The 27126-nt window shown below is 43.6% G+C and overlaps 1 protein-coding gene across 4 annotated transcripts in view; it reads right to left on the bottom strand.

Annotated features, from left to right (window-relative positions):
• cep112 (centrosomal protein 112) overlaps positions 1–27126 on the bottom strand; it is a 191343-nt gene that overhangs the window by 9909 nt on the left and 154308 nt on the right. For all 4 annotated transcript variants that reach the window (XM_066641756.1, XM_066641758.1, XM_066641755.1 and 1 more), the window contains 2 exons: positions 26030–26179; positions 5398–5487 (listed from right to left, as the gene is read on the bottom strand). In XM_066641756.1, coding sequence (XP_066497853.1) covers positions 5398–5487; positions 26030–26179 — 240 coding nt within the window. The remainder of the gene's footprint in view (positions 1–5397; positions 5488–26029; positions 26180–27126) is intronic.

Raw genomic sequence — 27126 nt, 5'->3', positions numbered from 1 at the left:
GTGAACCCACTGTACACAGTGGATAAACCATGACTCTTTCCTGACTCTATCTGTGTATCTATGGCTGGTGGTTGAATCCAAGTAACTCTACAGCGCCTCCTACTGGTGACGTACCCTTTATTCCCATCAAAATTGGTGGAAACACAGGCCGGTCCGCTGGCTAGCACACAGTAAGTTTCCAAGAATCCTAAAGGGAATCGGTGTTGGTAGAAAAGAGCTAACCTCAGAGAATGATCTGGTTGAAGTGCTACAAAACAAAAAAAAATCAGCGCTTCCTTAATATTGTAAGCTAAGTTTTGGTGTTAAGAAATATCTCCTAACTCCTCAAGCTTTACAATAAAATGTACCTGTTATCAGAGTCAAAGTATGTGTACTGTAATACGACCACCACCAAATCACTTCCATAACCTGAGGAGCATGCTCCATCTCAAATACCCTCCATATGTACTGGACCCAATGCAGCTTGTCTTGAGAGACTGTGGTAGACAAGGTCTTGCAGCGGCTAATCAGAGTTGACATTCCACAAGTGTTTGCCTCGGTGTGTGGGAGGCAGAGTAGTTGGAAAGAGAAAAGGAGGGAGGGAGCTGCTTGCGTAAAGCTGCAGTCTGTTGGACGACTCTCAAGGCGAAGAGTCATGGAGCACAGTACGGTGTTTCTGGCCGCCGGCCCACAGTGGACAGCTCTATTAGCTCAGGCTGTAAGGCGTGGGACAGTTCGGAATAGCAGGAGTGGAGGCCATTCCCTCCAGCAGCTGTTTGCCGATAGCCACAGGTGGACCCGGCTGCCTGGACTTATTAACGGCGCTGTCCCCTTCGTGTAAAATCAAGGCTGGGAGTTGTGGTTCGTGCTCAGATGCAAGCCTTTACCCATGAGTTATGAGTGTGGAGAGGTGGAAGATCCCTCGACAGCTGGGCAAGCTCCTGTGGTATGATGTCAGTAATTAGGGGCAGGACCTCGCCTGGGCCTGGGTGATAATAGTTCACACAAATAGGAAGAGCAACCCATATTCATCTTTGAAAGTGTCAATATCGGAAGCTGATGCTGCATTCCCTTGTAGCATTTAGTATACCACAGTGTCATTGTATTTCAGTCGCTAAGCAAATTAGTCGTGCACTGTCCTTTCAATCCAAATGTAGTAATGAATTAATACGAGTTTGGTGCCTTATGTTTGTATCTTAGCAATATCCAATTCCCACAGCATATTTATTTCTCTGTTTACAAGTCATAGTGGTCTTGTGCTCGGGTTAGGGTCTGGGTCCGGGTCCAACACCAGAAGACGAAGCTTCCCCCTCTGCTTTAAACCTGACCTGTCAGTCAATGAGAGGGTTGGACACTAATACTGAACATAGCACGGAATGTTCCAGAGACATGGCTTCCACAGAGACACCTATCCCACATTTACAGAGACCTCTCTCCGTTTGAGTGAATGGGAGGCAGTGACAGAACCCGACAAACACCAGGGACTGTGGGTGTGGGTGGGATTTTGGGGAGGGTCACTTTGAGGACATTGGCTGATCAAACTGCACCGGGCTTTTGCGCTCATTGATGGACCAGATTATAAAGGCACTATTCCCCAAAGCCTAGGAACTCGGCACACAACAATGTGACTTCAAGCGAGCGTTTTCATCTTGCCTTTTTAAAAAAGTTTCTCTCTTTTCTTGTTCCTGATGAAGCGCTCTCCATTTTGAAGCTGGAGAAAAGCAGTGCAAAGCCCCCCCACCACCACCACCCACCAACACAGAGTTCTCTGTTAAAATGACACTATTTCATCTATATATAGCCTTTAGATTGTGCTTGCGTTTGACTTTGCTTGGCGCGGAGTGTCACACGCCGGGCTTTTTGACAGCTGCCAACTGAAAGCAACAAGGCCTCAGTGCTTTGAATGTTCAAATGAAGTTTGTCAGGTCGTCAGGAGCTTGATGTATGCTAATGAAGTGGGGGGTGGGCTTGTGCTGGATGGTGGTTGGGGGTGAGGTGTTGTTGGGGTGTGAGGCGTGAGCATCCGTCGTAAAGAAATACAAAAAGTGACAAAAACCCCTCTTGTCAGATACAAGGGGGTATATCAAAACCTGCACAACTCAAAGTTTTGCGTCGGCAGATCGCGCGTCTGGAAACGGGGCGAGGTAGTTCAGTGGGGAAGTGTTTTTTTCTTTTTTTTCCCCTCCTTTTTCCACCCCTGAATAGCAAGGAGCTGCACTGTGAAAAAAAAATGTATAAAGAGGGAATGTTTTTTCATGAGAGTGATGTGAGGAGAAATTAGAAACCGAAGGAGGCGCTTTATGAAGTTATGAGGCAGAGATGTGCCTTGTGAAGTGTCAGTCATGTGGAGAAAGAGAGTGGCTCCAAAGCCAGTACCAGCTTTAGAATGGGCTGGCTAATGGAAAACGACTGTATTCACTCAATGGAGCTGTTGTGTGACGCTCAGTCAAGTCTGAAAGATCTCAGGTGAGGGATTTATGTCTATTAGGGAACTTTATGAAGATACACAATCAAACTCTCCAGGACAAGACTGTAGACGTATATTGAGGACTTTATCCTGGACCATAAATGTAGAATCAACATTAGTGTGTTTTTGCGATTATTAAAATGATTATGTGCATAAAAAATTCCTGAATGGAAAACGGACAAAATTAGGGATGGGCGGTATCCACATTTTTCATACCATCTCAAAATATTAACATGGTACACGGTGTTAGCGTGGGGTAGTCAGGCTGAGTGAGCCTCATATCTGTGTATGTGGGTCGAGTGGAGGGTTTTCGGTGCTGTGCAGTTCAGCTCAGCACGGCCAGACGGTGCACACCGACATGTTTTGACGATAAAAACCTGTTTCTGAGAGAGAGACCACATTTCAGCGACTGCTGGAGGAACAGAATAGTTCTAAAATAAGTGAAACAAGATGGTTGTACACTGTTTAAAAGCACAGTTGGCGCTAACAGACACTTGAGGTTTAGCACACACCACAGCAGATGATTTTCCAGTGAAACTGAGGCTCAGATCACACACATTTCGAGACAGAGCCTCATAGCTGTGAGCGCAGAGTTCTGAGTGTTTTGTCTGTTTTCAGCTTCATTCCTCTCTGTTTTAACCCAAACTCAGCTCTGAACTCCCAGCTGTGGTGGGCTGTTTCCCCCTCATCTGACATCAGCAGTCAGTGAGCTCCCACAGCGCCCCCTCTCTTTGGCTCTCTTAAATGCACATGAATTAAATTTTGGCCGGAAATTTGACACACCACACACACGTCATAAATACCACCCTCATTTTGAGATATCGTCCACATTTTTTAAATACTGCAGTGTACAGCATTACAGTTACACCGCCCACCCCTAGCCAAAATACTCAATAACACTCCAATTTTGATTGTCTATAAACTGCGTTTCTGATATAAACGATCCTGATCAAATCAAACACCCACTCAAATCTCCCCATCTTCCATCTTCCTGGTTTCAGTTCCACCCCTGATCAAAGGATCCTACATCAACTGGAGTTTATTTGCAAAACTAATGGACGGAAACATGAATAATTTAGCATTTTTTTCTGCCGATATTTCTTTATCGCTCATAAAATTTTGTATGGAAACCCCGCTATTATCACAGAGGCCTAACTCTATCTGAATCAGAAACAAGGCCCAACATGTTTTTGACTCAGTTGTAGATACTGGAATGCACAACACAATTTCTCATTCCTCTAATACCGCACCAGATAATAAGACGTTAAATCCTTTCTTTAATAAATATCCAGGTTAAGACTGAGATAACTCAATCACAGCACTTTCAAAGTCGGCCATCATTTTCAAAGTTACTATTTCAGGACAGATTCGTTACAGGTCTGAATCAAATTCATTATTTTATCCACCCTCCCATAAATAATCCAGCATTTTCGGCTCTGAGCCTGAAACCAGTATCAGACAGGTGCTATCTCAGACATCCTGTTTCAACAACATGGAAAACTACCCATCTGTAGTTTTTACTGCTCTGCTAACAGCAAATCTTCTGCACCCAGAGCTTTAGCTAACAAGTCAAATCCTACCTATTAACAATATAACACTCTACCCACTCCTCTTCAAGAGGGGGAAAGCTCAGAGGAAGACTGTGTCACCTTGCTGCATTTCTTTTTTTCTTTCTTTCTTTTTTTTTTTGAGCGCTTTGAGGGCCTAATCTTTTCATCCAGCGTGGCAGGGTAGGCTGCGCAGAACTGTATGCGGTCGTTGCCGACATTTTATGCCAAGCAGGCGCAGAGGGGCCTGGAAGAGCCTCTCTGGAAGAACATCTGTTTGAAGTCTGGGCAGAAAGAGGGCTGTTTTTTTTCTCTTCATGCTGAGGATCATATTACAAAGACATGTCTTGGAAGATAAACTGGGGCAATATCACGGCACGGAAAAGAGAGAGTAGGCCTCTCTGCCTCCACCCCCCCCCCACACACCAGGACACACGTACGCACACACGCAACACAGAGTGTGAGACCTGACCTGGGGAGGGCTGGGGACTGGTATGCGGGTTTATGAGGTGGGAGTAGATGTGCTTTGCAGGCTCTCCTCCTCTAAGGCAGGGCTGGAAAAGAGGGTGTCCCTCATCAAATATGTTTTTTATTTTTCAGTTTTGGGTTTGGGGTGGGGGTTGTCTTGATTGTCAAACACCAGACTCAGGACTAAAAAAACACCAGTTCTGAACTGTAACCGAACATTCCCAGCTGATAGTCAGCGAGCCAACAAGCTTTGTGTTACAGCCTCGGAGTGGCCTTTTCATAATGACTAGACAATAAGAGGGAGCCGCTTCCAGCTCAAGCTTTCAATTAACCCTGCGGGTCTCCTCCTTCACGCTCCTGAGTAAACAGGCAGACGCTGGAGGCAGTCTAGCCAATTGAGTGATGACCCTAATTGTCTGGTGTCTGGACGACGCTTTCCATAACTCGAGTCAAAATGAGTGATCTATTAGTGTTCCTTTAGATAAAAGGCATTTTTGGAGCTCCTCTGAGCAAGAAGGTGCCAATTCTCTGCAGCTGCTGTGAAGAATGAGCCAGGCTCTCGTTCAGCAGATGCTCCGGCCTTCTCTGGAACACTGCAACTGAGTCGTGCAGGACCCAAAAAAATAAAAAAGTTTCATACGACAGAGATGCACTCTAGGACTCTACTAATTACTCACGTTTCTACCTCCCTTCGTACTGTGTGTCAAGGTCAAAGCAGCCATGTTATTAACCCGGCTTTCCCTCTGAAGCCAGGGTAGGCATTCCTGGCCTGGGGGCGCTGGCTCTTGAAGCCGGATCTCCAGGAATGTGGGGAATGCACGTGGGGTGCGTATCAGTAACTATGAGAGGAAAGATTCAGTTGGTCTCCGGGCCCTGCAGGGGCTGGGGGACCCTGGGGAGCCCTGAGATCTATCTGGGCCTCAGCGGTAACCGTACCTGCTCCTGGGTCTCAAGCTCCCGGGTCATCAACTTCTTCTCGACAGCATGCAGCTGCCTTTGTAACGTCTCCACCCGCTCCTGGAGAACCTGCAGGGAGACAATTAGAGAAAGAAGGGAGGGAGGGGGAGAGAGAGAGAGAGAGGGGAGGATGTGACTAAATTGAAGACACAAGCTGGACCTGCATTAGAGGAAAGTCTGTTTCACCTCTGTCATTAAAGTCAGCAAGTGTCCATCTTAAAAAACAAAGGGGTCATGTTTGTGACAGGTCAGCTGGCAAAGCAAAGCTCCATCTACTGATTTCACAATGTCTGAGCTTCAAAATGACGCCCATCTGCCTTTCTTTTCAAGCAAAAATCTGCAAAACATTTAAAGCAATTCTTTGAGGCCAAACAACAGAAAAGCAGATCTAGTTTTTTTCCCCCTCCCCAAGCCCCATGCCTGAAACCAATAGTAGTGGAAAGAGAGGCGCAGTTCCTGCCCGGCACTTTGAACCAGATGTTTCCAGCACGCATGTACACTTCGGTTTGGGTTATGATTTCAAAAAAAAGCAGAAGCAGCATCATGTGGCTCTAAGAGGAGAGGGTCCTCGACTGTGTGACCATGAGGGCCACTGAGGGACAGGGCACTGGAATCTATTACCATACATCCTCTCTACTGCGGGACAGTGCAGGTGTTTAAATGGGAGTCAGAGCAGAGTGTATTATCCTCGACTAGCACTGAAAAGGCTATCCCTGTTTCTGCGTGCGTTTCCACCGGGTGACTGTCTGTGAGGAGTGTGGTGTGTTCTCTCTGTGTCTGCGTGGGTTTCCTCCGGGTGACTGTCTGTGAGGAGTGTGGTGTGTTCTCTCTGTGTCTGCGTGGGTTTCCTCCGGGTGACTGTATGTGAGGAGTGTGGTGTGTTCTCCCCGTGTCTGCGTGGGTTTCCTCCGGGTGACTGTCTGTGAGGAGTGTGGTGTGTTCTCTCTGTGTCTGCGTGGGTTTCCTCCAGGTCACTGTCTGTGAGGAGTGTGGTGTGTTCTCCATGTGTCTGCGTGGGTTTCCTCCGGGTGACTGTCTGTGAGGGGTGTGGTGTGTTCTCTCTGTGTCTGCGTGGGTTACCTCCGGGTGACTGTCTGTGAGGAGTGTGGTGTGTTCTCCCTGTGTCTGCGTGGGTTTCCTCCGGGTGACTGTCTGTGAGGAGTGTGGTGTGTTCTCTCTGTGTCTGCGTGGGTTTCTTCCGGGTGACTGTCTGTGAGGAGTGTGGTGTGTTCTCCATGTGTCCTGTGTAACTGTGGGTGTGTGTCGCCCTATGAAGGACTGGCGGCTCTGGACCCACTGCGACCCTGAACTGGACAAGAGTTACAGATAATGAATGAATGGATGAATGAGTTTCATGAGTCAAAAATATTCCGAATAAATTAATGAATAAAATCAAACCTAGAAACCGACCTCTGTGTAACCTTTAGAGTTCTGGATGCTGTATTTGTTACTGTTTGTTCAGAGGGACATATGTAAACGGTCTCTGTTTGCATTGTGTCTGCTATAAAAGCAGCTCTGACTGAAACACTCCTAAAAAGTTCAGTGTGAATGCTGCAGTGATGCAACGTTTAAAAGTTTGAAGCAGGTATTTTAGGGGACGCTTACACACACAGAGACAGACACAAGCCATTTCTGACATCTCTGTCGTTTTTAGATAAACAGATTAAACCGGTGACGTACAAATACGCTTTAAAGTGTTTTTTTTTTGTGTAACATATAACTGTAATTCAAAATACAACCATTCTCCTGCTCTTTTGCTTTTCTATGGTAACTATTGGCAAGTATTAAAAATGACAATCGTGAAGAATTTACTTGTCACGTCATTAGTTATGAGTTCTATCAGGAAAAACCTGCAAAACATATGCCTCAGTTTGTTCTGTTCTTGGGGCTAATATTTTATCTAAATGTGAGAGTTTTAAGCGTTGCGTATTAATACTTTTTTTTTTAATTAAAATGACAAATGATTTAATTAAAATTATATGCTACACATCAGAAGAATTGGTCCAGTTTGAGTGACTGTTTTGAAACGCTATGAACTTCTTTGTGGACCTAGTAATATGTGTAAATAAAAAAAAAAGTGGTGGGAAAAGGCTGCTGTGGTGGGAAAAGGCTGCTTTAAGTTATAGACTTTATTATTATGATTTCTGTAAGACTGCTGATATCCTGTCATGAATAACTACAACTCATTTATTCATTCATTCATTGTCTGTAGCCCTTATCCAGTTCAGGGCAGCGGTGGGTCCGGTGCATACCCGGAATCCCTTGGCGCAAGGCAGGAACACACCCTGGAGGGGGAGCCAGTCCTTCACAGGGTGACACACACTCAAACATTCACTCACACCTACGGACAATTTTGAGTCTCCATTCCACCTACCAACGTGTGTTTCTGGAGCGTGGGAATAAACCGGAGCACCCGGAGGAAACCCATGCAGACACAGAGAGAACACACCACACTCCTCACAGACAGTCACCCAGAGGAAACCCATGCAGACACAGAGAGAACACACCACACACTTCACAGACAGTCACCCGGAGGAAACCCATGCAGACACAGGGAGAACACACCACACTCCTCACAGACAGTCACCCGGAGGAAACCCACGCAGACACAGAGAGAACACACCACACTCCTCACAGACAGTCACCCGGAGGAAACCCACGCAGACACAGGGAGAACACACCACACTCCTCACGGACAGTCACCCGGAGGAAACCCATGCAGACACAGAGAGAACACACCACACTCCTCACAGACAGTCACCCGGAGGAAACCCACGCAGACACAGAGAGAACACACCACACTCCTCACAGACAGTCACCCGGAGGAAACCCACACAGACACAGAGAGAACACACCACACACTTCACAGACAGTCACCCGGAGGAAACCCATGCAGACACAGGGAGAACACACCACACTCCTCACAGACAGTCACCCGGAGGAAACCCACGCAGACACAGGGAGAACACACCACACTCCTCACAGACAGTCACCCAGAGCGGGACTCGAACCCACAACCTTCAGGACCCTGAAGCTGTGACAGAGACACTACCTGGACAGGCAGATAGATGGGATGGGTCTGCTTATCATCAAAGTAATCCACGCTTTCATTTTCTTTTTCTCTTGCTCAGACCCATTCTTCCTACGAAATGTTCTCTCATCAGTTCAATACCTACATGCAAACTACTGAACATCTCAAACCACTTGCTTGTAACACACTGCAGCATTTTCCCATCTTCTTTGGGCTTCCTGAACAAAAACACAGCCTGGTTTTGGAAGGCCAAGGGGTCATGTGTAAGAGGTCAGGGTTGGCTATGATTGTAAACGTGCTTCACCCTTGCTGTATCTCCCAGAGGGCTGTTCCTAAGCTTGATAATGACCCCCTGGGGTCCAGCTGTGCTAACCATACCAGAACGGCAAGAAGCAACGATATATCGGGATCCATCGTGACGGGCAAGTCCCAGAAGTGTGACACAGTGCTTGTGCGGCAATGCTTCCTGGAAGCGTGCTGACAGTCGTTGGTGGGAATTCTTTCATGTGGTTCCCATTGGATTACTGAAGCTACATCGAGTCAGCCCAAGGCTTAGAGGGGATGGGAGAATAGCTCTGTCCTCATCACAAAGTGGCACGTGATCCTCAGCATGCACAAGCACAGAGTTCTGATGACTCATAGTGGGTTATCTCTGTAGCTCCTCTGCCTCATGGGCCACCGTTCTGAAAACAGCTAGAAGGACTTTTCACTGAACCTTGGGAGAAGTCAACAAGACTGACAGGGGCTCTTAAAGGGGATTAGCAGCCTCCAGTCTTTTATTAGACTTATCTGGTCTTGCTGGGCTTTGGCCTGCACTGACAAGTTCTTCTTCTTCAAAAGAGAAGCCTGTAATAGAGGCTAAAGGGTCTTTGACAATCCAGCCTCTGCCTGGTGGTCCTGGGTACAACTTACGTATAAATCCAGCATTGTTTTTTCATTTTTCCCTTCTTCTTCTCCTTCTACACCTCGCGCAACCTTTGCTGGAGGGGCAAGGGAAAAGGTGCTGAAGCCGTGCAGCTGTTGTTCCTCTCGGCGTGAACGGGGGATTTGCTATGGAGAATCTCTACAAACAGGGTCCAGATGGCCAGGGCGATATGCACTTTATCAGACGGCCAGTGTGGGATCGATCTCAACAGGCGGAAAATGTGGAACATTCGATTTCCTGGAGGGGGGCACATAGGGGTGGGGGGGTGTATGTTGGGTGTGTGGGAGAGAGAGAGAGAGAGAGAGAGAGAGAGAGAGAGAGAGAGGGAGAAACAGAGAGCTAGTGAGTGAGAGAGAGAAAGAGAGAGATAGATAGAGAGCTAGTGAGAGAGAGAGAGAAACAGAGCTAGTGAGTGAGAGAGAGAAAGAGAGAGAGCTAGTGAGTGAGAGAGAGAAAGAGAGAAACAGAGCTAGTGAGTGAGAGAGAGAGAGAGAGAGAGATAGAGAGAGAGCTAGTGAGTGAGAGAGAGAAAGAGAGAGATATAGAGAGCTAGTGAGTGAGAGAGAAAGAGAGAGATATAGAGCTAGTGAGAGAGAGAGAGAGAGACAGAGCTAGTGAGTGAGAGAGAGATAGAGAGAGAGAGAGAGAGAGAAACAGAGAGCTAGTGAGTGAGAGAGAAACAGAGAGCTAGTGAGTGAGAGAGAGAATAAGAGACAGAGAAAGTGTGAGAGACAGGGAGAGAGAGAATGAGAGAGAGAGAGAGAGAGAGACAGACAGACAGAGAGAGACAAACAGACAGAGTGAGAGACAGACAGAGAGAGAGAGACGGAGAAAGAGAGACTGACAGAGAGAGAGAGACAGACAGACAGAGAGAGTAGCTGTAGTAGTGCACTCCATACTTGTGATTTCTTAAGAAGTGGCATAATCTCTTTAACGTATTGTTATCCCTTTAAATACGTGAGATTTTAAAGGGACAATTCCTATATTTTTATTTACCTTTTTACACAAATTTCTCACCACCCATGACTTTTGAAGAAATACGAGGGAAACACCGGCTTGGTATTTTTGCTCCTGAGGTCCCCTTACAGCTAGAGTTTAATTCACTTTTACAGCACTGTCCTGAAATCAAGGGGTGGTTTCCTTCCCCCCCTCCAAAAGTTACATAATGCAGTTGCTGCAGTGCTGAGCCCAGAGTAGCAATAACAGAGCCTCTATTCTCTCTATTACAGATGAGGGAAGCATTACAATAATTTTAACGGTGTATTTTTAAAGGAAAAAATCATAATGTTTACGTGCCCATGTACAGCCTGTGGATAAGAATTCATTTCTCACTCTGTCTTTCGTCAGTAAAATATAAAAGAATCCTGCCTCATGCAAAAAAGTAGCCAGGGCTAATTCACTCCTAAACCAGCTGCACACGAGGAAGTACTTTGTTTTTCTGGTGATCACAAAAATTCACAATGAGCTGTATGTTTTGAAACCTTAGCTAAACGGTGTTTTAAAAACTACATCAAACGTCATTTAAAAAAGTTCTAAAGCCCTGACAATCCCTCACCCTCCACTCCCCCAAACAAACTGGGCCAGTAATGCTTATGCACACAGACACATACTAACACTCTCTCTCTCTCACACACACACACACACACACACACAAGGTGAGATCCAAATCGTCATTCCTGGGTGGTCCTCCTGTAAAGATAAGGCAAGTATGTTTCCCTCGGGTAAAGTAGAGGCAGCAGAAAGGGGAAGGAAGAGTAGAGAAAAGCCAGAGGAAGAAACAGTGAGAACGAGAGCAGGCGGAGGAAAAAAAAAGGGGAAAAAAAAAAACATCTCAGGGCTCTTTTAAACCCCCGTCCATGTTTTGTTAGCACTAGACTGCTCTTCATGTGGAATTTCTATTTGCAGCATGGCTGCTCTAAGAACTTTCCAAGCTCCAGATTAAAGAGATCCTTTAATGACAACGAGTGAAACTACTTCAAAACTATAGGAAAGCCTCCAGTGGCCAGACCCGGAGGTCCTCCACGCAAACACACATCAATGTGGCTGAGTGGGAGAGCATCTCTTCCACTAAATTATGGAGGTGCTTGCCTCCCCCCCCACCGTCCTCCACCTCCCGTTCGGCTGTGGCTCCCGCTGGCCGACCATGAGGAAGATGAAGGAATGAAGGTGACGGCGGTGGTGACAGAGAGAGGATGAGTAAGAGAGGGAGCGCTTTGAAAGTGGCTGCAGACGGTGGGACGAGCTCGGAGGTGGTCCGTTGCTATTCCGCGCCGCCACCGTAACAACAGCTGTATGTCACTCGGGACATCTGCAACGTTCTGGTGTTTGCATTTATCAAAAGACAAAGAAGGAGTGGGTGGTGGGGGGGAGGGCACAGGAGTCAGAGAGGGAGAGGGTCATGTGGAGAAAGAGGGAAAAAAGAGAGATTTTGAGGTTTGCTTCATTTCTCCTCTGGCACAGCTTCTGATACGATGCGAAGGGCAGATTGGGTTTGTGCCTCTTTAAAGCTTGCTTTCTCCACCCCCCCATCCCCCCACCCTTCTCTCTCTCTCTTTCTTTTTTTGTTCTCGGCGGTGGCTCCGGTGCTGTGAAGGCCGCTTACATGCCTTTCAAACAATAACAGTTCAATACCAACCCCCCCACCACCCCCACCACCACTACTTCTCTCGCCAGGGCCTGTGCATGCCAGCACGTCCTTTAGAAATCCTTGAACAGACTACAAAACACAAAAGGCAGTTTGTGGCTAAGGGAGAAAAAAAAGGGCTTCCATGCACCGAGCGGTGTAATTAAAGTAGACCTGACGCTGTTAAGCTCCGCTCCAGAAAAAGGAGAGAAGGAAGGGAGGGAGAGGGGGAGAAGAAACAGAAATATTGGAACAAACTACTTTCTGTCTTTGCTGCGCTACCCTTGAGCTAGCGTGCTCCATGCGGCTACAGTTGAAAGCAGGGTAAAAAAAAAAAAAGAGTAAAGAGAAAGAAGAAGAAGAAAAAAAAAGCAGTTGGAATTAGGAAGAAAAAGGAAGGATTGTGAAATGACTGTTCTACTTAGGCTTGGTTGGTAGGAGTGCAATCTGACAGTAGAAATGAATGGAACAGACTGTATAGAGTGCTATTGTCCAGAGGAAAGAGAGAAGGTGGGGAGGGAGCAGAAAAGGGGGGTGGTGTAGTGGATGAGTTGCAGTTTTTGAAGCTATTCTCATGCAGGATGATGGAATGTTATCTTGCACTGCTTCCTGCGATACGGGAAGTTCAAATGTTTTTTTTTTCCTTTTCTTTCCCCCCCTTTCTGGGAATCTGCCCCAGTCATATACACTCATCAATCAGCCTCCTTCTCCTTCCCACAGCCCCTTAATACACACACACACACACACACACACACACACACACACACACACAGAGAGAGAGAGAGAGAGAAACTGACACATGCCAGACCCGTCCTGGTGTGGAGAACGCCAGGGTTATCTACTTCCATCGCAACCAGAAACGCTTAGTCATCATTCCTGCGGCTCCAGAAAAAGAAGCCAGCGACAGTCCATGAGAGCATGACAACACATGGATCAACCACAGGCTTAGCACCGGCCTGCTGCGAAGAGACGGGGGGGTTACGGTGGGGTCACAGCCGGATCACAGAGCTGATGAGTGGATAATGGCCTGGATCTGCTTGAGAGGAACTTGAACTTAGAAAAAACGAGACCTTTACCGTGGTACGTTCAGTGGACACACGGATGATAAGTAAACGTATGTTTTGGAAGCGGAAATTCTGAAAACTGAATATTTGTCAAGCTGTCATCTCAGATCTGGAAGCATCTGTGACTCTTGGGCTTAATGACATTATGATCAGTAGCACGAGATAACAGTCATTCATTCCTTCTCAGGGCGGCGGTGGGTCCGGAGCCTACCCGGAATCACTGGGTGCAAGTCGGGGAACACACCCTGGAGGGGGCGCCAGTCCTTCACAGGGCGACACACACTCACACATTCACCTTCTAGACTATAATGACTCTGAGAATGATTGAGTATTTTTAAATACTGTCCAGACTGAGACCATCTATGACCATCACGCCAAACTGACAGGTCCAGAAAGTCCAGACCAAACAAGGCATGTGTGAACACACCCTTAGAAGCACACTGAAGTTCTTTAAAAACAAAACAAAACAAAACATAGCTTTAAAAGACGCTCAGTGCAAAGTTAGATTTAATAATAGGTTTTCAAATCTCTCATAAGGAGAAAATGTGGACCTTTCAGATGCGCCAACATCAAACTAACACAAGTGTCTGATGAGGGCTAGTTATCTTTTACACAAGGAATGTCACCAAACTTTCATGAAACAACAGGAGTGACACGTCTGAGTCATCACTGTTTGTCTTTACATAACGTTAGGCATCAAACGCGAGCACAGTACACTCTTAATTAGATTTATCGAGCTGTCTGTTCTGTATATGTTTATGTTAAAATTATTCTTTTTACACACATTTGCCACTGACTTACAACTTAGGATGTTCACGTTGTTTAAAAACTCTTCAACAAACAAAAGAATGAAACACAACAGCACTGGAGCACAACAGGGTGAACTGCTACCTCTGATTTATCTGCAGGTTTAATCCTTCATGTGACAGGGGACAGACCATTCAGAAATGATTATGATGTAAGACATCTCCAGCTTCTAAACTGAACTGTTTTAGTGTGAGATACTACCACACTAGAAGTGCAATGTGACGTTACGTATCAGGTTAATTCTTACACATTGGCATCGTTTAGAGCCGCACTGACCTACTGCAGTTTAAACTACAGTTTCCACTCACTTTGCCACCGTACACTGGAGTTCATACCTTATTTAATGTCCATATGCATCGGCAAAATAGACATCTGCATATTTCACAGCTGTGTTTTAAACATTGTACATTGTACACAGTGAAATGTGTGTCAGTTATTAGTCTAGCACATGTTACACTTTTAAATACTACAGGGAGGAACTATGCACACCTGATTAGCTTTGTATTGATTTACAGCAAATGTGAAAAAATGAGACTAATTACTGTAGAACACGTGTGTGTGTGTGTGTGTTGGTCTGTGAAGCCTTATCACATTACGTGTTCTGAATATACTCTGTCCTGACTGGGCCTGTCTTTCTGTGTGTGTGTGTGTGTGTAAGTAACCCTGCAGCTTTCCTCTTCTCACTGAGCAACGCTGCATTGACCTACATCATCCACAGCACCAATTACACTCTCACTCTCTGTGTTCTTGTGTGACTGCTCCTGTTGGGGGCCAGACGGCCTTGCTCTTCTCAAATCCATGAGTCAGAGCAGCAGAGCATGTCAGGACTCATTGGCGGCTCAGGCGTGTTTGAACCGCCATGCCTCTGCCCACAGGCCTCAGTCTATTACTGTCTAAATAGAAGCGGAGCTCAGCTAAAGCCCCCTGAGCTGCCACCTGACTGAGCAGATGTGTGGGACCCACCATATTCCTCTGGCTCTTTATGAGTCACAATTTATCTGAGAATTGTGGAGAAGGAGGATATTATCAGGTTTGATGAATAAGAGCATATTGTTAATGTTCCTCTATCACATGGGAATTTACAGCTGCAGACAGTAGATACAGGTGTCTGTGTTCTCTTTCTACGTCCGTACTGTAAGAGAATATTCTCTCTCTTAAGTTTTCCCTTTAACATCATCACACTAATTTAATCACAACTTTTCTGATGTGAAATACCAAGTCAGATTTTCTTGGTTCCTCATGGTTATAGGCCAAAGGTCATGATATCTACAACACAAATATGGCCACTCTGTTTACAATAGCAGAGGTTTCATAGGAAATTGTTGATGGGGTTAAATGTTTAGTAATATTGTTTTCTGGGGTGTTCAATTTGATCAAATCTTGCCTGAAAACTATACTATAACAATGTGTCAGGTATCCATCATAGTACAGTGGAACCTCTACTAACGAACGCCTCTACTAACGAACTTTCCAAGATACGAACCGGACATTTTAATATTTTTTGCCTCCACCAACGAACCACGACTCTAGAAACGAACCCGAGCCTCCTCCGAGCCGGCGGCTGGTAATGGCCACTGACCCCAATAGGCGAGTCTCCCAGCGCGCCCCAGACTTGAGTGAGCGTTTAAGATTAGCACATTGTAGCTTTAGCAATTTAGCATTAGTGTAAATAGCAGACATCGAAATTCGTGCTAAGGCGTATCTACGCTTTGTCTCCCCACATTCACTGCCTACTCTCCGTTATTCCCCCCACCCCCCCACCTCCCGTCATACAGCCAGTGCCTGTGTTACTCCTCCAGCCAGTCGTCACGTCTTCAAGGTAGCGCTGTGTAACCACTTAAAACTTTATTTCTTTTTTATTTCTGTTTCCACTGTACTTCTTTTTTATTTTTAGTAACGCTACATGTATTTTTTTACTAATTTGAGAGTGTTGTAAACATATATCAGTGCAAAAAGGGTGACTTTCGGGGTGGGGGCTGGAACGCATTAATTGCTTTTCCATTATTTTAAATGGGGAAAATTGACTCGAGAAACTAACTTTTCTACTTAGGAACCGGGTCACGGAACGGATCAAGTTCGTAGGTAGAGGTTCCACTGTATTTGTAACTATTTTGTGAATTGACATTCTGTAATCCAGCTTTTAGAAACATTAAAGTCTTTGGACACCCGGTTCCATTCACCACCACTGTGATGAATTTCTAGTGAAATTGTGGAAAGTGGAACACGTTTGTTGCCTGCTTTCAAAACTAACCTGAAACTTAGCATGGGCTAAAGAAGCTCCAGAAAGAGCACAGAGCCTCAAATTAAGATCTAATTGGCAGTGGACCTGGACGGGTTTATTTGCAGGATGGTATATTGTCGCAGATTGCATGCTGGGTAAATAAAATAAATTATATATAATAATATAATAAATGAAATTAAAAAGTACCTGAGCACTTTCCTTGTCCACCCATACTCTGTGACTCCTGAAATCACAGAAACGACACTTATCTCTAGGTAAACTGTCCTGGGATTTAAAATAGAGGTGACATTACAGCCCCAGTAAAATTCTGGGCTAATAGAGTGTGAGCTGACTCTGAGTCTGTTGTATGTATGAAGTGCTATGTGGTTCTGTTGCGTCTTTCCCAATCACCTCTACCGCCATTATCAGAGCTGCTGTAGCCTTATGCCCTGTGTGACTCACTCATACATTACGAGTCAAACAAACAAAAAAAAAAGCTAGAAAACACCTACTGTTTGTTTGAGAAGATTTTCTTATTACTATTTTACTATTTTCCACATTTTATTTTCCATAAAAGTGAAGGCACAAAGCCTATGAAATCCACAGAATTATGCAGTGACCAAACCTTGTCAAACAAATCAAAACTCCATTATATTTTGGATTCTTCAAAGTAGCCCCTTTTTGCTTTGAAGCAGGTTTAGACACTTTTGGCATTCTATCAAGTAGCTTCACGAGGAGCCACCTGTGATGCTTTTCCAGCAGGACTATAAAGCTCCAAATATGCCAGCTCAAAACTACTAACAGTGAAAGCTGCTAGGTGTTATGGATGTAGGAATACGCTCAGTTCACAAACAGATTCGATAGAGAATAATACATTTTAAGGCAAAATGTTTGTGGATTTCATTGCATTTAGCCTCAAACTGGAGAGCTCAGGTGCTGATTTTAGAACAAGTTTACACTTACAAAGGTTTATAAATGGTTTACTTAATGGCTATTAGGTTTTAAACATTAAAAACTATTAATATTAATGTATGACAAATAGATAAAATGGTTAACAGTGACATTATTTGCCAAATAGTAAACCCACATCCATCTACACAGTTAAACCCCATCTAAACAGTTAAATCTTGCCAAATACTGACCTTACTTTGCCATATCCATTGGTCAACATTTAGCTTGTCATCTTCAGCACATATTTGTTAATGCATTTAACCCTTTAACCACCAGGTTTAATCAGTTAACCACAGATAGAATGTCTTCTTAGATACTAACGATCATGTGGTGCATCTTAACATATGAAATAACTAAATTCACACTCTCAGGTCTGAGCTTATTCTTTACCTCGACATTTTCAGTACATTCTTTGTGAAATAATTATTATTAATTATGACCTTTAAGGTGTTTACAACCTATTGACAAACCCTGTAATAAACAGATTTTAAAACCATTTATACACTTTTATAAGTGTAGTCTTATTTTAAATGAGTACCTTCTAGGCCACAAACACCGCTCCAACACATGCCAAAGGTATAGGATGACGCTCCATCACTCTCCACAGCCCAAATGAGGGGCTTTATACACCTCAAGCAAGATGAAATTTGACAAAGCAAGTCTATGAGATTAGACAACCCATGTATGCACAGTCAATCACTGGGTGCACATTAAAGCAGAAGATGCTAGTCATTGGAACATGTGTCTACAATAATCTTTGACATAGGGTATTTAAAAAAAAAAAGAGAGAAAGAAAGCTAGAGTAAGTGTTTAACCGGTGATTTTGCAAACTCTGGACTGGAAAACAAAACAAACAAACAACAACAAAAAGAATAAAACCCCAAATAACAGATTAACAGTGTGTCAGGTTCCCGTTAAGTTCCATACAAGGGTTAACAATGTTAGTCGAAACTATCTCGGCTAAAGCTGGTCTGAACGCATCTGCTAGGCCTCTAATTGGTACTAGGAAAAAAAAAAGTATCTCTGTTGTCCTCATCTCCCTGCACTGGCTGCAGGTGAGGTACACAATTCAGTTTAAGGTTCAATTGTTTGTTTTCAAATCTCTACGTGGCATAGCTCCAAGCTGCATTTCAGACCTCATTTGCCTACTCTCCACTTTCAGACATCTGCTGAGATCCACAAATCAACAGCTTTTAACTGTTCCTCGCTCTCGGTCGAGATTAAACGTTGACTGTGCCTTTTCTGTGGCAGCCCCCAAACTATGGGACAGCTTAACAATTCGTATAAGATCATCTTTTACAGCAGACATTTTTAAATCTAGTACGAAAACACTTTTCCTTCTCTGTCAGCCACAGACTTTACAGATTTGTTTGTCTTATATCATTTTATATATCTCTATTTACCTTTTACTTGTATCTATTTTGGATAGAAACTCTCTGATTTTACTGTACAGCACTTTGCTCTACAGTGGTCTTTAAATCTAATAATACAATACAATAAAATGACTTGACTACTGAGATAATTATAATCATACACAGGATAAGATGTAAAGTACTCTATGCCAATCCATGAGAGCTTCCCATAGGGCCATCACTAACTCTTCACAGGGGTCATAAGGTAGGCAGCTCCTCTCATCAGTGTTTCGCTGAATTAAGCCTACGACACTTCTCAACCGTGAAGTCCGACATCCCAGACCCTCCCCCCTCCAAGCCAGCTTTCAACAATCATAAATCCACACTGGCCTCCCTGGTGATTAAGGCTGTATCTAGCCCCACTGGCACCGTTAATGCATGCTCAACGCCACCAGTTCCATGTGAACTTTATGTAATACGTCACCAACAACCAGTGTATTTCCCCAACCAATCAGTGCTCTACTTATCCACTGACTAGAAGTATCAGCTGTTTCTGATCACTCCTTCATAGCTGTGCTTAGTTTCTGGGCCCTGATGCCTAGCCAACCTTAGATTATCGTTTAACTTCCCCAGCAACCACTGTGTACAAGGCACAGTAGTGTTCAGGGTTGTTGTATCGTCCAAATAAGCCTTAATTGGTGGAAACCATCACGCAAGCCCTTCCCACCGACAACCCACTTATTATTACTACAGCCCTCATTATTACCGCCACTGCCATTGTAAACGCTAAAGGTGTGATCATACAATATCACATACTTTATCTTTAAAACTCTGCTTTGGTAACAAATTAATAATCACTATTTCTCTTGGAAATGAACTTTAATCAATACACAATACACTACTTCAGTAGATTTTCTGGAACGTTATGGAATGGTTTTGAATGTTTCTTTTAAAAGTCTTACTATTATATTAAAACTGATTAGAACACACACACACACACACACACACACACATATATATATATATATATATATATATATATATAAAAACATGATAAAAGTGTCAATTTATAATAAATGAATCAATGTCAAAAATGTCAAAAACAGTTATATTTTGAAATCCCATTATACTCTACTTTGTTATAAGTTTGGTAGGTTTATTTTTGTTTTTCTGTCAAATTACTTATTTGGAGATTCGTGTGTTGTTTCGAAAGTTATACCCAGTACATTTGTCTTTGTTTTCCAGTCCTGAGGTCAGTGGTAAGTTAACATACAGATATGACCACAGACTTGGCAGATGGATATGAAGGTGCCAGTATTATATAATGGCGGCTGAGATGACAGCAGAAGGTTGGAGTGTGAAGGTGAGGCATGGGGAATAAACTGTGTGGTTTGAAGGGAAAGCATGGCGGTGGTTCAAAGTCAAGGGTGGGGCATTATTGTTTATGTACAAGCCGGTCTCTCAGGCTTGGCAGGCACAGCTTACAGGAGATATCTAGCTCACAGACGAAGGCGGGGAGGGCACTGGCAGCTAAATACATAGTAGAACAGCATTGTTTCCTGGTAGATTTTGTGTATCATTGTCACCTCTCACTCTTGAATGTGGGTGAATTGTGTAATCTGGTGGTCAGAGCTGTACAGCTCCTAAAAACTTAACTTTCACATACTTAAATAACTGGGTGGGGAAAAGTAATGTTAAGCACTTTTACATCTCTTTCCCAAACCCTCTATGTATCAGAGTGAAAACAAAGCTACTGCATACACACGTGTTTTTAGAAAAATAACTAAGACTCAAGACTTTTCATTAGCGTAGGATGCTAATGAATCATTAAATAATAATTTAATGGTTATTACTGCCTTAATTAATCAGAGTAATATAAAAAAGGTTTGACTGATGCGTGACATGTTCCTATTCAGGTGCATTCTTGTTTCAAACAAAATAAACTGGATATTATCCTTTGTTTGTTCACATTTTTACATATCAAATAAAAACAACAACAACAACAACCTTTAGAGGTCACATTATTAACATAAAACGTGTTCAAAAAGAGACTTTTTTTGGTTAATAAAATGTTTCATTTAGAAAAATCTATCAGTGGATTCAGGGAGCTAGACTAAAGGAACCTTAATCTCAAGCACACAAGTTATTCCTGTGCCAAACAGAGGAGTGTAGAGCTGAAAATATGCCAGTTGGGAGGCTAGCATAGACAGTGTCTTTGTGTGTGTGTGTGTGTGTGTGTGTGTAGGGGTATTAGTTGGGCGTTGAAATCTCTGGCGGAAACTTCCTCTGACCACCACACTAACTCACTCTCTTTAATCTTGCTGTTTGTGTGCACAAGAAAGAACACAACTGCACCAGTGGCGCTTCTGGAGCCGAGGCAGCTACACTTTGATCGCAAATAGCAATCAAGGAGGATGGCCAGAGTTATAGCTGCAAATTCTGAGGATACAACACATGCTGATGTCAATCAATCAGCTAGAAAAGAGTCAGAGAGAGAGAGAGAGAGAGGGATTTGGACTTGTGCTGGGTTTAGCTTGTTCTGGTTTTTGCGAGGGACGATTATTGCTGATGACAGATGCGTTCTTATTTTTTTTTCCCAGAATGTGTGAGTGAGATGGGTAAGCCTGCTAATCTGGCAAAAGAGAAAGTCGGAAAAAGAAAGCTAGACGGAGAACAGACAGACGGGTAGGCAAACATTGGGGAGGAGAGATTGAAAGCTCTTAATCACTTCTCGTGAGATGCTACATTGTGAGAGCACTGTGGCGTGGCCTGTGTCTTCGCTTGTTATATAGTGGCTAATTGACAGGCCCAACAATAAAGCTTTGCTGGCTGTGTTCCTGATCCAATCCAGTCTTTGTGGTGATGGGTGTTGCAAAATAACCGGCATCTACAACTCCAGCCGCCATTTGCATGGAGCCTTTGAAGGCCCTTGCTTAGACAAAGCAGGACTTACTATGCAAATAAGGCCATGTACATCGGCCAGTTCAAACACTCCTCCCCTCGCAGTGCAGAACAATACCTAAGAGTGTGTGCTTGCTGCAAACTCGGCGATAACAGCTGTGTTTCAAGCTTAGGTTAAGATAAGGCCAATCAAATCTTGGGCAAATTCTCTGGAAGAACATGCAACTATGTTGGGGGTTGATAATATGATAAAGTCCTATGATGCAAGAAAATGAAGGTAGGTTAGGGGCTTCCATCAGAACTTACTTCGGTTTCTCTTTCATCGTTTACTTGTAGCTGTTATCCTTTTCCCATTGGCTTATAGAGAGCAGTCACTGACACAGGACAAAACCCCAAAACATTTAGAGCTAAGCATATAAGCACATAATCGATTTGATGCTCGCTGTTTTATTTGTTTTTTAAATGAATGCAATGACCATTAAATAAATGCCTGTGTGTTTATTTTGTTCACTCTGACAGTTAAAACTTATGTTGTGAAACACCTAGTTTTCTTTTTTGTTGTTTATGGAATCGGTCAGTATTTGGACTTCATCTGAATGCATGAAAAGCTTGACTGCATGGAAATCAGATTAACATCAGATCACTCAAACAACATTTAGAGGTGTTCAAAGACAAAACAAGCCCACATTCAGCAGAAGCAAAAAAGAAAAAGTGCCTTTCTTTGGTAATACATAAGTATTTTCAGCTGTTTTTAAAGGTTTACTCCAATATTTGAGTCTGATATACTGCCTGGGAGTCACAGTGGAGCAGCAGGTTGTGTCTCTGTCACAGCTCCAGGGACCTGGAGGTTGTGGGTTCAAATCCCTGTCTGTGAGGAGTGTGGTGTGTTCTCTCTGTGTCTGCGTGGGTTTCCTCTGGGTGACTGTCTGTGAGGAGTGTAGTGTGTTCTCTCTGTGTCTGCGTGGGTTTCCTCCGGGTGACTATCTGTGAGGAGTGTGGTGTGTTCTCTCTGTGTCTGCGTAGGTTTCCTCCGGGTGACTGTCTGTGAGGAGTGTGGTGTGTTCTCTCTGTGTCTGCGTGGGTTTCCTCCGGGTGCTCTGGTTTCCTCCCACGCTCCAAAAACACACGTTGGTAGGTGGATTGGAGACTCAAAAGTGTCCATAGGTGTGAGTGTGTGTCTCCCTGTAAAGAACTGGCATGTGTTCCCGCCTTGCACCCAGTGATTCCGGGTATACTCTAGACTCACTGTGACCCTGAACTAGATAAACGCTTACAGACAATGAATGAATAAACGAATGAATGAATGAATAATATAGTGCTATTAAAAATGATTACATATTGATTTGTTTTATACCGGAAAGTAAAATCAGATCTCATCTGCTCATTGGAGATACATTTTAGTTAAAAGCTGAAACGGTATCTAACCAAAGCACATTCACATATGATCAGGACATCAAACACATATAAACATCCTCAGAATGTCATTGAGGACTTTCAGTGTCGGAAACCACACAAGCAAGTCTATTTAAGATTACTTCACAGCTAAAAATGGTTGTGTGTAATGAGACATGTAGCTTACCCCATGTTAATTAGTGGTTATAGGCTTCTAGTGTGTGTGAGCGCCAGTGCACCACTAAAGAAGAAAACACTTAGCCAAATTACTAGACACAGGGCAAAGGGTAAACGTTTGGAAATTTGATTTTCATCAAACTATTGCTTTAAGAATTCTCAAACAAATTCAGTCTCCATTTTTATGACTTTAATTAGCAACAGGATTATCACGATAACAATAGAGGTCCCTATACCTGTCTTTAGACAAGGACACCATGGTAAATGATGTACATCAAACAGCTGTGATCTCTGCCATCACCAGCAGAGCATGAGGCGTAGCGAGACTGTCTATAAACACGTTGGGCAAGAAGCTGAAGAGAAAAGCGTGGGCCGTGTGATTTTGGAGGCGCCATTTTGCGTCTTAAGCGGCTTTGCGGGAAATGCGAGCAATTAAAGCGAGCAGGAGAGCTCTGGCTCTTCTTTCTGGAGATTTAGGGCAGAGCAAGGACTTGAGGCGACTTCAGAAACAAACCCGGATTTAATCTAGAGGAAAAAAAAATGGGAAGGGGACATCTGATACGAGTCTGCACACTAACAACAAATGTTTTGGGATTATTGCAGTCAAATGCGCTGTACTTTGATGCTGTTGTTTTATTTCCCTCTTCCCCCAGTTTCTTTTTTGTTTCAGCCCCTTTGGCTTTCATAATCCTGCCTTTGAAGTGAGCAGTCTGGAAACAATGTCCGCCCGATGACTGTCCAAAGACAAACTGGTTGTTCACTGCTTCTCTCTATTCTTGTGCAAACGTTTATCAGTGGCGTTTTTCTTGTGCGCCTGGACTTTAATCAACAAGTCAGCCATTAATTGGAGCCTCATTAGCTGAGCAGTTAACAGGCCGGCTCGCAATAATGAGGACACTGAATGGTTTGCGTGCTCAAATCACACATGCACACTCAAGTGTACTCAAGTGTAATTGGACAGCGTTACGCCGGTCGACAGAGAGAGCCGCGGCAGGCCCGATCGGACTCCATCAGACTCTTAATGTGAGGCAGACTGAGAGCCTAAGATTGAGAGGGAGAGTGTGTGTGTATGGGCTGAACGCTCCCAGTGAACACGCTCCCTTAATGAGAGAGGAGGAGAGCTTTAGTGAGCCGAGAGGACCCACAGCACACTTGCGTAGAGACTACAGGGAGCTCCATCTAGAAATACTCCCCCAAAAAAGACAATGAATGACATACACGGTTTAAATAATAGACTGGCACTGATCCCCTCTACAGCCCTCAATCCACAAGGAAGTGTGAGGAGAATTATGTAATTTGACGGTACTCTGCACTACACTGAATGTAATGATTACGCATGACTGCACATATTTAAGCTGACTTCCCACTGCTGTTTGCGTGAACAGTCATATGTTTATGGCACAACAAACAGAAGCTGCATATTCATCAACCGAGTAGTTGTTTCTCATCAGTTGTCAGTAAGTATCTACTACTAGGAACCAAAATAGTAGCCAATTTGGATACTTTTGGCTTGCTTTTCATTAGTCACACGATCAACAAATCCTATGCTAATAAGCCCCAGCTCCACCAGTCATAAACATGACAGCCCTCTTCCTAATTATGTCGCTGCTTTCTTGCTTTTCCTTTACCCAAGTTCTGGGCCTGAAACCGGGTACATTTTAATACCTGCTCCATCGTGGTTCCAACTGAGCTGAGTAGAGACTAATCCATGATCTGTAGACCTTGTAGATCACTGACTGGACAGAGACTGGTCAATTTCAGAATTTCAGACATGGAGCCATTTGTAAAATACCCAAGCTGCAGTAGAGATCACGTTGGTTTTGTTCGTTTTTATCTGACTGTAAAAGTATGCTGTGGTTTTTTGAAGAGGTTTGGTGGCAGATGAAAAATATCTAGGCAGAGCTGGACAGTGCAACAAGGAACGGAGAAACGATACATATGTGTGTGACCTCACGTGTGGCTAAAATAACTAAATAATAAAAGCGTAGATAAAAAATAAAACACCAAAAAACAAACAACAACAAAACTCACGGTGCAAATTCACAATACAGTGCCATTGCTGTATTTACCACGTTATCAAACAGCACCATTAGTGTCACTGATGAAACCTAAGTTTGCATTAAGTTTCCCTGTAAACCCATGTTTATTTAAATACTTTATGCAAAAAGAATGCCTTAAAAACTTCTCTCAGAAACTTCCAGTTCAGCAAAAGACATTCACTGCAGTTTTCTGGAGATGAATCGTTAACTAAAGTGTAGTTGGGTTTCAAAAACTGGTACAAATAATATACAATATCACATCAATTAATGGTGGCCACATAACGCTTATTTAATGATTTTACACACACACACACACACACACACACACACACACACACACACACACACAGAAACTCAAGGAGTGTTCCACATACTTCACACTTGACTATTACCTCACTGCATTAACTTCCCTTCCTTTCATTCTTTATTGTGAGAATGTTTCTCCTACAGATTCCTATAGTGTCCCTTTGGGTCACGGTGTTTATTAAAGTGGGAGACATCTGACGCTTTACTCCAAAGACAAAGGTCATTTGAGCTCCAATGCTAAAACAGAGGAGTTCAAAGTTGGGGGATCCAGTTCAAACCCATCGTAAAACTGACACACTCCACTCTGCCACAGTCTCCACTCTGACCTGTCTTTAACCTCCTCCAAGTAAAAGGAGAAGAGACATATCTATCCCATAAAAATCAGACCCTAACTGAAGGTATAAAATGGACCATCCCTGCTCTGTACCTTTCTGTCCAAGGAGAAAAAATGTAGGTCCAAAACTTGAAAACAGCTTAATTAGTGATTTCAGCTACTTTATAGTTCACACACTGTGGACATTAACATTTAGTTGTGCACACACAGTTTGTAAAATCTCCGTGAAATAAAATGGGATGCTCTGAAGTCACCAAGCTCAAGACCAAGCAGATGTTGCCAACAGCCAGGTCAGAAAACCGGTACTGGACTGTGGGTGTTAACTGGACTAGCCAACTCTATCCAGCTTTCACCATCTGTCTCTTAGGAACCTTAATCATCAACAAATACACCAGAAAACTATAGGATCTTGTTTGTGATACTCCACCCCATCACATTTATACATACGTGTGTGTGTGTGTGTGTGTGTGAGCATCTGAGATGTTCACCTTGCAGGCTCGGTCGGCATCTCTGCTGAGTTGTCTTCTCTCCTCATCCCCCCGTGTATGTGCTTCCTGCAGCTGGCGCTCCAGAGCCTGCTGCGTCCTTTTATTTTCTTCCTTTACTGAAGACAATGCTGCTTGCAGCTCTGTCGTCACCTGGAAACACACAGAATAGATGAACGCTTTTTGAAGTCTAGGTTGTAAGCAGGCCCTTCGTTTCCTGAGAGTAAAAACACATAGTAGTTATCAAATAACTCATAATACACTGGAAAATAGTTTATTGGCAAATGGTACTAAACTGTTACTGGAGTGGTACCCTCAAGGACCCGTCTTAGTAGCCTTATATATGGTCTGAAATTATACCATATACCATTTCAATTATATCGGCACTAAGCTGCATTGATGCCCTGCAGCGCGTCTTAAGCCAAAGCTGCTTATTTTTCTATTCAAAGTTATGAAAAAGACACAAATGTGCATTTCTCCATTGGAAAAAGTACAAAAGACACAACTGAATGTTATGATAATTGGTGTTATACCTCTATACCTTCGGTTAATAGAACTGTACCTGAACTGTACTGCTCTCTGCTTATGTGATTTTCCAGAATGGGGAGAGTTTGACACAAGGGAAACTATTCTGTGATTTCTGTCAGCAATTGATCTACATTCCTGAGTCACAAGTAAAGCGCAGAATCTCTGAACATAGTATAAAATGTACTTTAAAACAAACTTCTCCACTATGTTAAAGCCTTTCCTGAAAAAGCAGGATCAATAATTGTCAGATTCTCAACTCGAACGCTGTTGTGTTACAGTCTTTCAAAGCATTTCAGAGGCCATTTTGTTTTCTGGTTTGTATTCTTTTTGCTTCTGGTTCCAGTTTGTTCACAGCCATTGCTTAGGGGCAACCCCAAGTTTGGAATGTGATCTTTGTCAGCTGTCACAGAATATGACCAAATATGTTGCAGGTCAGATATTTTCATATGGAAGCTATCTATTGTTCTTGCATTCTGTTTTCAATGTTTAGGAGTACGCGAAGGTTTGCCCCTGGTCAAAAGACATGTTTGATTTTCTAAGTGAAAATAAGTACACGTTGTGGACCGAACATT

Source organism: Hoplias malabaricus, chromosome 13, assembly GCF_029633855.1.
Source record: "Hoplias malabaricus isolate fHopMal1 chromosome 13, fHopMal1.hap1, whole genome shotgun sequence".
NCBI lineage: Eukaryota > Metazoa > Chordata > Actinopteri > Characiformes > Erythrinidae > Hoplias > Hoplias malabaricus.
Note: the sequence above shows the minus strand (reverse complement) of the source record. Positions and strands in the feature narration are given on the sequence as shown.